General features: G+C 48.6%; 4 protein-coding genes across 4 annotated transcripts; all 4 read left to right on the forward strand.

Annotated features, from left to right (window-relative positions):
• Positions 1 to 122: 122 nt before the first annotated feature.
• Positions 123 to 1858, forward strand: M438DRAFT_368515 (Aldo/keto reductase). The gene is made up of 6 exons (XM_029908049.1): positions 123 to 301; positions 360 to 433; positions 484 to 544; positions 641 to 903; positions 960 to 1276; positions 1332 to 1858. Exons 1-6 carry the CDS (start codon positions 213 to 215, stop codon positions 1575 to 1577), a joined length of 1050 nt encoding a protein of 349 aa, XP_029756677.1. The 5' UTR covers positions 123 to 212; the 3' UTR covers positions 1578 to 1858.
• A 1686-nt stretch (positions 1859 to 3544) lies between these two features.
• Positions 3545 to 4970, forward strand: M438DRAFT_325939 (uncharacterized protein). The gene is made up of 3 exons (XM_029903109.1): positions 3545 to 3674; positions 3730 to 3867; positions 3920 to 4970. The coding sequence occupies exons 1-3, from the start codon at positions 3666 to 3668 to the stop codon at positions 4877 to 4879; spliced, it is 1107 nt and encodes a 368-aa protein (XP_029756678.1). The 5' UTR covers positions 3545 to 3665; the 3' UTR covers positions 4880 to 4970.
• Positions 4971 to 6242: 1272 nt separating this feature from the next.
• Positions 6243 to 7964, forward strand: M438DRAFT_358679 (uncharacterized protein; the record flags this gene model as incomplete). Its single annotated transcript, XM_029907281.1, has 3 exons — positions 6243 to 6453; positions 6486 to 6550; positions 6600 to 7964. 3 exons carry the CDS (start codon positions 6243 to 6245, stop codon positions 7962 to 7964), a joined length of 1641 nt encoding a protein of 546 aa, XP_029756679.1.
• A 368-nt stretch (positions 7965 to 8332) lies between these two features.
• On the forward strand, positions 8333 to 10522 carry M438DRAFT_348718 (aminotransferase). Its single transcript, XM_029906210.1, has 8 exons — positions 8333 to 8493; positions 8615 to 8865; positions 8921 to 9104; positions 9164 to 9373; positions 9431 to 9472; positions 9619 to 9693; positions 9747 to 10272; positions 10326 to 10522. The coding sequence occupies exons 1-8, from the start codon at positions 8397 to 8399 to the stop codon at positions 10402 to 10404; spliced, it is 1464 nt and encodes a 487-aa protein (XP_029756680.1). The 5' UTR covers positions 8333 to 8396; the 3' UTR covers positions 10405 to 10522.
• The last annotated feature ends 2902 nt before the right edge of the window (positions 10523 to 13424 follow it).

The following is a 13424-nucleotide window of genomic DNA, read 5'->3' on the forward strand; positions in this document are numbered from 1 at the left end:
TAAGTAATCATCTAATTCACGAAACGATGACGATATTTGCTGGCGGCGTTATCGGGGTTTAGGCGCGGGATAGCTGAGGGGTATGTGGATTCCATCTGCTTTTGGAAGGTGATGTGCTGGCTACAAAACCAAGCCTTCTTCCACCGAACTCTTCTCAATTGATACATCTCGTACAACTGCATACAGCACCGTATAGCATCAACACATTCACAATGGCTGTCGAATCAAAGTTTGATCCCAAGGACATGGTGTTCCGTCACCTCGGTCCCACTGGTCTCAAGGTCTCCGTCTTCTCCCTCGGGTTCGTTATGCGTGCTTCTTGACCAATTGTGATGTGGCCACTAACATTGATGATCTAGAGGCTGGTTGACCTACGGTGGTACTCAGAAGGGTGATGTCGTCAAGGAGTGCATCCAGAAGGCCTTCGACCACGGTATGTGATTCAGCACTGCATTCGGAAGCAGCATACTGATCTTGACATAGGTTGCAACTTTTTCGACACTGCCGAGGTCTACGCCAACGGCCAGTCTGAGATTGAGATGGGGTAAGCAGTATCGATGTCTCACTGCATGTATTTCCCGAGACGCTCGCAGTAAGACGTAGTGGTATGAGGATGCAAAGACTAACCTCGCATTGACAGACGTGCTCTGAACGAGCTCGCTTACCCCAGAGACGAGTACGTTATTTCGACCAAGATCTTCTTTGGTACTGGTCGCAAGGAGCCCAACACTCGTGGTCTCTCCAAGAAGCACGTTATCGAGGGCCTGAAGAGCTCCCTCAAGAGACTGAACCACGATTACGTTGACATTGTCCTGGCTCACCGTCCTGACAATGCTACTCCCATGAAGGAGATTGTTGAGGGTTTCACCCAGGCAATTCGCAACCTGAATTTGGCTTATTATTGTAAGGGGCGATTCGATTGGGTTTGCGAAAATCATGCTGACTGAGTCTTCGTCTAGGGGGAACCTCAGAGTGGTCTGCCACTCAGATCATGGAAGCCACTCAGATCGCCGAGAAGTACAACCTGATCGCTCCGATTGCCGAACAGCCTCAATACAACGCCTTCCACAGACAGCGCTTCGAGGTTGAGTACGCTCCTCTGTACGATCAATTCAAGTACGGAACCACCATCTGGTCACCTCTCGCTTCCGGTCTCTTGACCGGCAAGTACAACGATGGCATCCCCGAGGACTCCCGTTTCGCCACCAACAAGGACTTCTTCGAGAACACCGTCAAGCAGCTCCAGAGCCCCGAAGGTCAGGCCAAGATCGAGAAGGTATTTGGGCACTACATCGATGATTCGAATGATCAAAGACTTACACATTCAACAGGTCAGAAAGCTTACCACCATTGCTGAGAAGCTCGGTGGCACTGTTACCCAGCTCAGTTTGGCCTGGGCTGCAAAGAACCCCAATGTCTCGACTGTCATTCTTGGTGCTACCAAGGTCGAGCAACTGGAAGACAACTTCGGCGCCCTGAAGCTGCTCGAGAAGCTGACTCCCGAGCTCATGGAGGAGATTGAGAAGATCCTCGACAACAAGCCCGCTGGGCCCGCCACTTTCGGCCGCGACAGATAAACGAAGAGACCTTCTCACGACATGATTACGGCCGCAAGACTAGCGAAAGAACTTCGCAGTGCGGATGTAGTAACTAGAAACATCGTATTGCACAGATTCAGTAATGACAATCAAGCCACGAGATCATCTTGTATCCCCATAGCAGCAACGCAGAGGCGTAGCGGTTATATCAGTACCAAGTTTGGTGTACCGTTCATTGCGAAGCACATGGTAGTTAGGTGATGACCGACTCATTAGAGAAACAGTCACCCACGTGGGATAAATTGAATCGATCTTCAGAGTACCGTGACTTTGACAGTTATGCGTTGACTTCAACGATAGATGGAAGCTCCAACTCCGGTGCGTCTCTCCAAGTTCTACAGTTTCTTGGCCTCGGATCCTCCAACGGCAGCAGCAACAGACCTGCGTTTCAGATCAAGTTGATTGTCCGGTACTTGTAGCTGTTAGCATGAACTAAGCCCTGTGTCTTGCGGCTGGTATAGAGATCGACATATCCGTGCTTCTCAATGCCTCGGTGCGGCCTTCTTGATCAACGAGAGACAGAACGTGCTTGATCAGATCTCCCTTCGGGGCTGTCCCATGAGACACTGTTGTAAATCCTCCACATTCCGATCGAAAGAACGCCATCCAAAATCGGTACAGCTTCTGATCAATATTGAAGATCTCACATGTTGCGCGTTCCACCTGATGTTCACTCGGCGGCAGCTGATTCGAGTAGTGTTACTTTCCGGACTTGATGACTCTATCATACCCTGTAACTGGGTGGTATGATCAACGATGCATGTCGCTAATTTCTCCACTGCTTGTTGCCGCCAACTGAGCACTGCAGGCCCACAAGTGCCGCTCTCTATCTCTGTGTTTAGTAGCTCTAAGCTCAGAGCTGGTCTCGAGAACCGACCACATCCGGGTGAGCACGCTTCAGTTCATGATTCGTTTCTTGCGGCTCCCGGATCTGGGGCGGCATAAGAGTTCTGCATTCGTCCATCTTGCTTCAGCCACCAACCTACTCTGGCGTTCTCACAGTAATAAGACGTTTCGGACTCTATAGTATGGAGATTTGTTCGCCCTGCTTGCATGACTTCCAAGTCCGGCACTGACTCAGTTGTGGCTCTGCTAGCTATGGAAAAATATCTGTATTCCAGCCACCTATCTCCTAGCAAAAGCCACAATCCTGCAGGTGGGCATGGAGAGATTATACGAGCAGCCAGGCTATGGTATGCGATGTAGATCAGCAGGGCTTGTTTGATCGCCGGCAAAGTTGCCGACGGGATTTGAAGGAACGTGGAAGCTTTTGTGAATCCTCTTGTTCTTCATCGCGTCTGGCTTCCAACCATTTTCTTATCTTCACGAATTTATACTTTGTCATTGTAGAAGCATAGGCTGTGACTGTGAAACAAAGTCGCATGTCTTGCTGTGTCTGTCGCGTGGATCCCCATGTGTTTGTCTGGCCTGCCCTCGACCCTGTCTCCACCTTTCCTCCGTTGATGCCGTGCTCGCTCGCTTCTGCCCAACCGAGGACCAGAATGCAAAGCGACGAACTCCTTTGACGCAAATAGGAGCACATAGCTCCAACCAGCGCCGAGTTCCGCGAAAGAGCTATCGAAAGACACAATGCCTTTAAGCTGCCCGGGATTGTCTGCGAAAGGGAGAACCCTTGTCTCTAGACCCGTTTCCATCGATCAAGCCTCCACGCCAGAATCAATTGTGCATCATGATGGCCTCGAGACCAGCGGCTCTCAGCATGGAAGGAACTCTTCCTTGCACGAACTTCTCCAAGTACTAAAGAGGTTAGAAGTGTTCCTCCGGCCGCAAGGGCAAGGGGTAGGTTTGGCGCGCCGTCCAACGGTTCCGCGCTAGACTCAAGGTTAGCTAAGGTTTTCGGTTCGTAGCTTGATATTCGACGGTTGAATGAGGTTCCATAAGATGATCATGGTCCCTGCAGTGTACTTTTCTATTCTCTTGCTGGCATTTCATTAAGAAACGCGTCTGCGCTGTGGATCTACATATCTTGCCCTTGTTCCTTGCCCTTGGTCTCTGTATCAATCTGGTATAGGACTTGCAGAACGCTGAGGCAGATAGTCATACATCATGGCAAAAGTAAGTTCTTCCTACTCTTGTAGATCTAGTCCAGCAGCAACTGACCTTCTATCAGACCCGTGCACCATATATCTTGCTGGGAAACATCCTTCCGTTCCTACTGGCAACTATCTTCTACTTTGGCCGAGTCTACAGTCGAGCATTGATTCTACGAACTTTTGGCTGGGATGATTGGCTTCTCACTGTTGGATGGGTATGCTACTTCCTCGCAATGCATGAAAGACTGTACTCTAACATGATTATAGCTCGCCGCTCTGGCCAACTGCATAATGGCTTGTTTGTTGACCAATTACGGTGGTGGCATGCACGAGGCCGATGTGCCATTCTCCACCATCATACCCTCTCTCAAACTTCTCTACGGCACACTCATCGCCTATCAAATCTCGATTTGCTTCACGAAGCTGTCTCTCTGCGCGCTATACCTCAAGGTCTTCACGACAAGTCGCTCTGGCCGGATCTTCTTGTACAGCGTTTTTGGCTTCGTGGTAATCGCGACTGTTTGTCTTGAATGCGTATCCATCTTCCAATGCAACCCTGTCAGAGGCGTTTGGGATATCAACATACACAAGAAGTGCATCGACACCATTCCGGCTTTCTATACTTCGACAGTTGAAAGCGTTCTTGTGGATATACTCCTCATTGCCTTCGCTGCACCCAAGATCATGAGACTCAACCTTCATGCACGCCAGAAGTACGCCCTTCTTTTCACCATCTGCCTGGGTGGTGTTCCCATCATCGCCAGTATCATCCGAGCAGTTCGAGTCAGCAGCATTCTACACGCCGAGGACAAGACTTGGGTCTCCTTCGACTCCTCCATCTGGAGTGCAGTGGACGCCAACGTGTCCATTATCTGTGCATCCGTGCCATCTCTCAAGCCACTTCTCAGACAAATCGCTCCTGGATTCATGGGCTCTACATTCGGTACTTCTGCACCAGGCACCAGTGGTCAATACGGAAACACAAGAAAATCATGGCTCGACAAGTCCTTCGGTGGCAGAGGATATGAACTACACAGTACGCCTCAGTCCGAAGCACACAACGGCAGCCAACTTGAGCTTGCCGGCAACGCAGGACGGAGCGACTGGGCGATCAAGAACGGTGCGGCTGATGATGATGCGGTCAGCGAGGACAGTATACAAGGAGGCCCCACGATTACGAAGAGCGTCACAGTCGCGATCACCAGAGTTGAACCTGGATCTGTATGAGATGATTCCAGGCAACCCAACTTAACGACGACACGACTTAATAATTCTGTACATATATACATAGAATATACCCTTTGTCATGAGATCAATGATCAGGTTCCTGAGTGCCTCAGAGCGTTATTGCGTCACGACCAATGTCTCACATCCATGTCTTGCAGCATGATGCACAGCAAGGTGTCAGCAACATGCAATCCTTCCGGTGATGCGGTCGAGACTCCTGCAGGATACCCAGAGGCCGGGTTGGCGGCGAGGCGTCGACGACATGCAGGGGGCTCACGCTAAATCTGCATGACATGCGTTAATCCACTTTGCTCCACCAACTCGTTTTTCTTCTTCTGCAGTCCATGCAGACAGTCATAAACGATCGCTAAAATGGTTATCTTGACTGTGATCTAGAATGCTTCTTGCGGAGATGCAGGCGTCTCACTGGCGGAGTCTGCCAAAAGCCGTACACGGTTCACCGACCCCTGACATCTGTCTTGGTCTCCAACACACGCTACGGTAGAATACCAATACATTGATAACGAGCTAAATAGGACCATCAGATCGCGGCTGCCATTCAATTGCTTCACATCATTTATCGGGGGCGTAGGCATTAATCTGTTGTTGGACTCAATAGGTGATTGGAAACGTGATATCCTGTGAGCATCGCAATTTTCAGGAAGTCATCGTCTCCAAAAGTGTTTCGATATACTTGCGGGAGGGGTTGGCGAAGATAACAGGCTCCTCGACCTCAATTGCAAGGGGCACAAAAGAGACTCATGTTCGAGTAGCGCATCGCTATGTTCTCCCTCGATCAAGTTGGCGAGCGCAGGGAAATCTGTAGCAAGACGCAATGTCGAAGCAGTGCCCATGAGTCTATCGATACTGAACGATGCAATCTTCAAACATGGCTCATGATGCTACGCTCCGTTGCTGCTGTACTTCATGAAGGCCATCCTGTGGTCGGCGGCACAGCGCTCGCGGGTCGGGGTGAAGTATCGAAGCGAAGTCTTCGAAGCGAAATCTTCCGTGGTCAAAGTCTGCCCATTTTTCGCAGTTGCACATGACAGAGCGCATAAAGACGTGATACCAGTTGCTCCCCGATTGAAGCGAAGTATTCGAAGCGAAGTCTTCTGTGGTGAAGTCTTCTGGGGTGAAGTCTTCTGGGGTGAAAGTCTGCCCTTTTTTCGCAGTCGCACATGACAGAGCGCATGAAGACGTGATACCAGTTGCTCCCCGATCATTCCTCTAGACTCGCTTCTCCAACAGTGCCAAGATTCATCACCCTCGCTGGCATCCAGCGAGTTGATTTTGGAAGTGCACTTTATTCTTTCTGAGACCCTCCTCAACGCATTCACTACAAAGACTTAGCTGCTGAACAATGAGAGCGACAAAGCCGGGAGGACTTGTCTTCAACTTCTCCGAGCTGCCAGCAGCGCCCAATGATCTTTATAAGAAGGCAGCAACGCCACGGCTGAAGCGAGCTGGAGCTGAGAAAAGCCCAGTCATCGTGGTGGAAGACGACGGTTCACCTCTCTTCGAGCCCCTTGGCGACCAAACTCCTGATCAAACTGAAGTAGGCCATCGTCTTCGTCCGCCCCACATCTGTCTTCTATACTCACAGTCACGCAACAGATGGTTCCGGCGCCTTCCCATGCCCGAGGTGCACGCAAGTCGACTGACCCTAAAGTGAGTACACTTCCATCAGATCTGGACCCGAGTGCCTGACTGGTCGCAGATGGATCGCCCCGCGCAGAAGACAGACTCAACACGACCTCCAGCTCGCCCACCCGGAAATGGTTCCCATTCGAAAACAAAAGCCAACGCCAACCAGCTGGATCGTCGGCCGAAGTCCGAACATAAGCGATTCACATACCGTGACATCGGAGGTATCGGCCGTGAAATATGGCAACCTGGCGACCCTGATGGCATGAGAGGAACCGAATTTACCAACAACACATATACCAAGAGATGGCGGTTCTTTCAGACCGACATTGGGCCCATCGAACGCGGAACCAATTCACCTCCACACTATGTCGTCCTAGATGATAAAGCTGCCTGGGATATTATGTCGTCCAAAAAGTACACAAACAAGGACAAAGGAGACTTCTGGGCGTTGGACTTTACTACGGGCGGCGGCCGTGTCCTCGCAGCCAGGTTCAACAAGGGGAGGGCAGCCGTGGTGGCGAAGGGAACAGGGATGGATGTGGACGATAAAGATGGCCAAGGTGTTAGACATGTCGGTTACACCGTGATCGGCGAGAAGGATAAAAAGAGGCCGTACTGCTTTTCCGGAGAAAAGGGTGGTTACGAAGAAATCATCTTCAACGTCCCTACGGCTGAGCCCGTTGCTGCGAACCAGACCTCAGTACTTGATGACGGAAATAGAACCGAGAACCCGACAGCATCCCAGAATGCCGGCAAGAAGATCGGACTGCTAGGCAAGCGAAAGGCAGAAGAGTCTCTCAATCCACGACACAAGCGTGAGAAAGTCGGCAAGTACCTCCATTCCACCCCGTCCCCGACATGGCCCGGCGGCTCGAGACGTCTGAACAAACCACCGGTCCAAAGGGCAAGACATGCTGATCGCGAACTGGACGATCATTTCTATGGCTCAGAATTGTCGCCTCAGATAGCAGCTGGCGGCAAAACCGTGTACGCTGCAAATGTCGAAGAAGAGCCTGAGCGCGTAAACGGCCTTCTTGTGACTTCTGGTTGGAGAACACCACATGGTGCCAGGACTGAGTACGCAATCGGCGCAAACACTCCCTTCGTCGACCGCTCGTTGGATGCGCGTACTCCACGCCGGGAACCTGCATCAATAATACAGTCTCAACTTTCAGAGATGGAACCAGATTCACAGCTTCCTTCTCACGACACTGGATATGCGCAGGGTAGTGAGCAACCGCTGTGGCAGGACGTAAAGAGGATCGAGGAAGAGCTCCTGCAGGCACGTGGCCTCTTGCGCTCGCGCGACGGGGAGATTGCGAGCTTGAGAGCACAACTCAACAATCCAAAAGCAGCCGGCGCTTTAAGGGCCAAAGATATCGAGATCCAGAGATTGAAGGAGGAGTTGAGGCAAGCTTTGAGCGGCGACTACTAACAAACCCATTCAAAATGGTCTTGAATCGCGTCACGTCGCATTCGAATCCTGAGGGATCAATAAACTGCACATTGCAAACTACAGCAGTTTTTAGTCGAAGGACAAATTGAGTTGGAATACCAAACGACCGAACTTTGTGTAATGCGTCAAGCACCCATGGAGTGACTCTTGTTGGATGGAGGTAATATAGCGACTTTCTCTTTTCGCGGTGCTTGAGAGAATAGTGTGCTTGCGGTTGTGAGTAAAGTCGTATTGCTTTCGTTGCTGGTTGCTCCACTGTACGAGTAGATGCTTACGCGTTTCTGCTGACTCATCAAATTTCAACCTCACCCCATCATGAGGCGACTCTTGCATCCTCCATCAGGTCCCAGCAGCCAACGCTTGGCATCACAATACGGTATTCTTGGCTCTGCAAGATCATCTCATTCCACTATGAGAGCTAGTTTCTCTGCGTCTGATGTTCCTTTGAACTCTCCTCATGGACCCAAGGAGCGTCGTTTCTCGACAAACAAGGAGCCCACTGACAGCGGTAAGAATATTTCATGCTTTGTCACAGTCCGATTGTTGGTTCAAATCCTAGAGTCTGCTATGAGATTTATATGTGTATATGTATGTTTTTGTCAAGATACATGATTGCTGACCTTTATCAGAGCTGAGCTCATCAGTTCACCGTCAGTTCCGCAACGCTCATGAAGGACACAAGCCACATGCTGGACTAGACCCTTCGCGTGCATCCACAGGAGTAGTCTGGACCACTGAAAGGGCTTATGAGCATGGATTTGCCGAACATCCAGAGAAGTGGGCAAACTTGGGTCAAGGTGCCCCCGAGGTCGATGATGAGATCGAAGGCTGCTTTGAGAGACCTCATACTATCGATGTCTCCATGTCCGGCCGTGAATACGTAGGTTTTGTTTCCACAACCTCTTTTGGTTCGGTTGGCTGACACACCGGCTTAGGGTCCTACTGCTGGTATCAAACCTCTGAGAGAAGCTGTCGCCAACCTCTACAATGAGCATCACCGTAAGGGCAAGGAGAGTCAGTATACCTGGGAAAACGTCTGCATCGTCCCTGGCGGCAGAGCTGGCCTCATCAGAATTGCTGCTGTGATCGGAAATGCCTATCTTGGATTCTTCATTCCGGGTAGGCTTAATGCTATTCCTTCTTTGCGATGTCCCTGGCAACTAAACGTATGCTCTCAGACTACACCGCTTACAACGAGATGCTGTCGCTCTTCAAAAACTTCAGTGCTATCCCCATTCCATTGTCGAAGCAAGATGGATACCACATGCACCCAGACAAGATTGCAGAAGAAATCGCCCGGGGTACTAGTGTCATCTTGACATCAAACCCTCGTAACCCTACAGGCCAGGTCCTGGCCAATCCCCAGCTTGCTCAAATTCAAGATATTTGTAAGTTTCTCAAGGATTACTGAACCTTTTATTGTACAGAGCTAACAACAATTGAAGGCAGAGATAGAGCGACGCTCGTCTTAGATGAATTTTACTCTGGTGAGTAGGTTTGCGGTGTACATTACGAGGGTCAGCGGCTGCCAGATGATTTTTTTTGATTTTTGTCAAAAGAAAAATGGTATCCGTCACTGACTCACAATGCTGTACCAGCTTCCATGGAAGCCCCTTACTTACCGTATATCTAGGCTACAACTACACTACTGACTGCGATGGTACTGTCATCTCTGCTGCCGACAACATCGAAGACGTTGACGAAGATGGTGCGTTCAAATTAGAGAAATGGAAAGACACTTTAAGATACTGATGTGACTAGATGTGCTCATCATTGACGGCTTGACAAAGCGTTTCCGTCTTCCTGGCTGGAGAGTAGCATGGATCATCGGACCTAAGGAGTTTATCAAAGCAATTGGCTCGTGTGGATCTTACCTCGATGGCGGCACCAACGTTCCTTTCCAAGAGGCTGCCATTCCTATGCTCGAACCCACCAAGGTCAAACACGAAATGCGTGCCCTGCAGCACCACTTCCGTGAGAAGAGAGACTATGTCATTGACAGATTGACGGAGATGGGCTTCAGAATCCCGCTGATTCCTAACTCGACATTCTACCTGTGGCTTGATCTGTCTTCGCTCCCTGAGGGCATCAACGACGGTCTGAACTTCTTCAATGCTTGTCTCAAGGAGAAGGTCATTGTTGTGCCTGGTATCTTCTTCGATTTGAATCCGTCGAAACGCAGGGATCTGTTTGACTCACCTTGCCACAAGCACGTCAGGTTGAGCTACGGTCCAAGAATGGATGTTCTCAAGATGGGTCTCGATGGTATTGAGAGAGTTGTCAAGAAGTAAGTCTTTCCTTTCAAGCAGTCTCTCGACCATAACTAACATGATGCACTAGGCACCGCAACGATCCTACCCCTGCCAAGCAGGAAGGACCATCCGAGACTGTTCATGAAGGGCACGGAGAGCATCCATGAGGTCTTGTAAGGACGAAAATTACGACAGTATCTACACGTTAACATCAAGTTCACTTCGACTCGAGGTGTAGTTTTAGATACTTATTTGCTCTTGCTAAATGAAAATATGGGTAGCCAGCGTCTTCTTCCCTGTTACAGTCCCGACCCAAAAGGGCTGCTCCGTTCGAATGTCTGGATATCAACGCCGACAGTACACTCTTTACATTATCGAAACCATATAAGAACGATAAACCAGGCATCAACAAGACCACAACTCTTAAGAGTCGCGTGATTACCAAGGCCTAGTTCACGCTCGCGTGTGTTGATTAAAAGGCACCATGATTTTCTATCTGATTCCATTGGCCACTGAGAATGATCTAAACACGCGCTCTCACTGGACTGAGACCCTCGTATTGAAAACTATTGTGCCTGTCGACGAGCCATTTAACGAGGCTCGGTCCTAATTGAAACACCCAAACCTGCGATTCTTGTTTCGATCGAGGCAGTGCAGCCAGCGATCGAAAGGGGGCACTAATACTTCTCTGCTTTTCGCCATTGTAACCCTAGATGATATTGAAGGAGCTTAGCGTACGAGGTGGTGACTTAGGAAGGCCTAGATCTCGTCCTTCCATTCGATGTTCAACACCAGGTAAACACCTATCACGTGCTTTACCTAACGTGTCCTAAACTATTACGTGTAGTCTTTTCTTTCATGTTGTACTTATATACCCTAAAAGTCTCCGGACAGCCGAAGCTACCTTAACGTTTCTATCTCTTTTCTTTTAACGCATGTAACACAACTAATTCTTATCCGATTTGTTTAATGGCGACTTAAAATGATGGCCGCGAGACCCCTCTTAAAGTTAGGATCGCGATGATTACTATTATGTTAATGTTTGACTAGTCGGCGCGTCGTTTCGCGCGGGAGGCTAGATACGATATATAACACTCGACCGTTACGGATATCTAGAACTATACCTACGAACGAGCTCGGATTAAGCTAGGATCTTTACATAACCTAATATCCTCGCAAGATATATAGAACCTTTTAAACGTTTAGGTCGCCCGTTAGCCTTAGATTTAGAGTAGCATTCGAGGCTTCGCTAGGCGTTTCTAGAAAATCCCTATAAGCCATTTATCAAGGTAGCTCTAGACCTAGATATGCCTTGTACATTAACTATAGCACAAAGAGTAGTAAGACAAACCTCTCCTAGAAGGTCTTACCGTATTATTAAGAGGAAGAGACCTAAGAAACCTACCTTAAACGCGATAGATCTAGTTTTTCGAAGGAAATACTCCTACTAGCTTCTTAATATAATTACTAGCGGTCCTAGCTATATACCTATAAGAAAGGCTATATTTGTTATATTAGATAAGACTCCTATTACCTTCGGAGGGCTAGACCGTTATGTAGAATAGCTAAGTGCCCCTAAAGGTACTCCTACTTATCAATTGCCGCTAAAACAACTTTAGGATTCTTATCCTAAGTTTACTCTATAAGTTCTAGCCGCCTGCTCTACTAATTTATTAATTAAGAGGCCTGTCAAGTGCTTTATTAAGGAGGATAAGGATGAGAAGAAAGATATAGAAGGTAAAATGGCTAGGTGTAAGGCTCGTACCTATAAAGATGCTACTAAAGCTATCGAGAAAGCAAAAAAGGAGGGCACCGATAAGTAGCATATTATATAGGATGCTAATAGAAGGCTTCTTAAACAGCATGCTAAGGATCTTGCTAAAAACAAGCCTAATACACCTAAGAATAAGAGGTAGTTAACTCCTAAAAAGGTCTTTAAGGTAGATAAGAAGACGTTTAAAAGAACTGGCGAAAAAGGAATGGATTTTGCATAGTATTACTGTATTTATATAATTAGTTGCTATTAGATCTTTACCCTTATTACTACAAGGTTAAAGAGGCCAATCTAGATTGTAATGTATACCTTATAGAGGACAATTTAGGTGCTTATTAAAGAGCAAGGGAGTTTATAACAGATAAGGATCTTTTAGGGGCTATACTCTTCGCACTACATCTAGGAAATAGTCCTAACCTCCACCCTATTAAAAGGGTTTTCGATGCATTTAAAGATGCCTTACAAGGCTACAAACTAAGTAGTGTATTAATAGAAGCAAAGGCGGCGGCGAAATTAGCGATTAAATGGCATTAGAAGAACGCAGAAACGTTCGGCTAGCGGATAGAGGACATAACGGACCCGGCTAAATTTGTCAAGAAGGCGAAGTTGTGTATCTAAGATGGGACTAGCAACAGTTTCCATAGGTAATTACCTACAAAATAAGCTATGAATTGACTGTATACGACTACTAGTTGTTAAGATACTCGTCGTCGAAGAAGAGGGGCAGTATCACGGTCGCGACGCCGATCGTCCGGAGACTTCTTAGCTGCATAAGTAAAGATTTAGCTAGTGCCACAACGAGTGGTGATAAAGCTGGGAAAGGACGGCAGACTCGGGAAAGACGTCTCACTTTGAATAAGCAGCAAAAACAAGGAATGCTTCCTTGCCTTTCTCTTCGTCTCTTGACAGTCACAAGGTTGATCGGCGGTCGAAGAGAGACGCAATTCTTTGTTGATGCCGACATCTTGACGAATAGTGGCTGCCTGCATTGCATGCAAAGTCAGAGACATAGCCGATAAACTAACTGCAAGATGCAACAAAGGTGCATGTTTTCAGTCTGATCCCAAGACTGTTTGCTCGCTGATAATCGAGCGTTCGAGAGATTCTGTAGACATCAAGAAGCCCTCGAGAAAGCTTTAGCCCGATCAGGTAAGCCATTGCAAGAATCCCGTGCTTCTGTGAGCTTCGTCTGGAATTGTCGATCGGTGGATGCTGCTGTCATTGCTACACCTAGAGACACCTAGAGACACCCGAGCGATGAGCAGCATGGAGGACTACCAGAGCGCTTGTGGCGCTCTAGCAGGTGCTCTCTTGCTCTGTTTGACACTGGCACTGGTCGGGGCGAACCGTAAACGTTGATTTTGCTGAGGGCGCCAACGGTCCAGCTGCGATCGCATTTTTATGTTGCTGCCT

Source organism: Aureobasidium pullulans, assembly GCF_000721785.1.
Source record: "Aureobasidium pullulans EXF-150 unplaced genomic scaffold scaffold_24, whole genome shotgun sequence".
NCBI classification, from domain to species: Eukaryota; Fungi; Ascomycota; class Dothideomycetes; order Dothideales; family Saccotheciaceae; genus Aureobasidium; species Aureobasidium pullulans.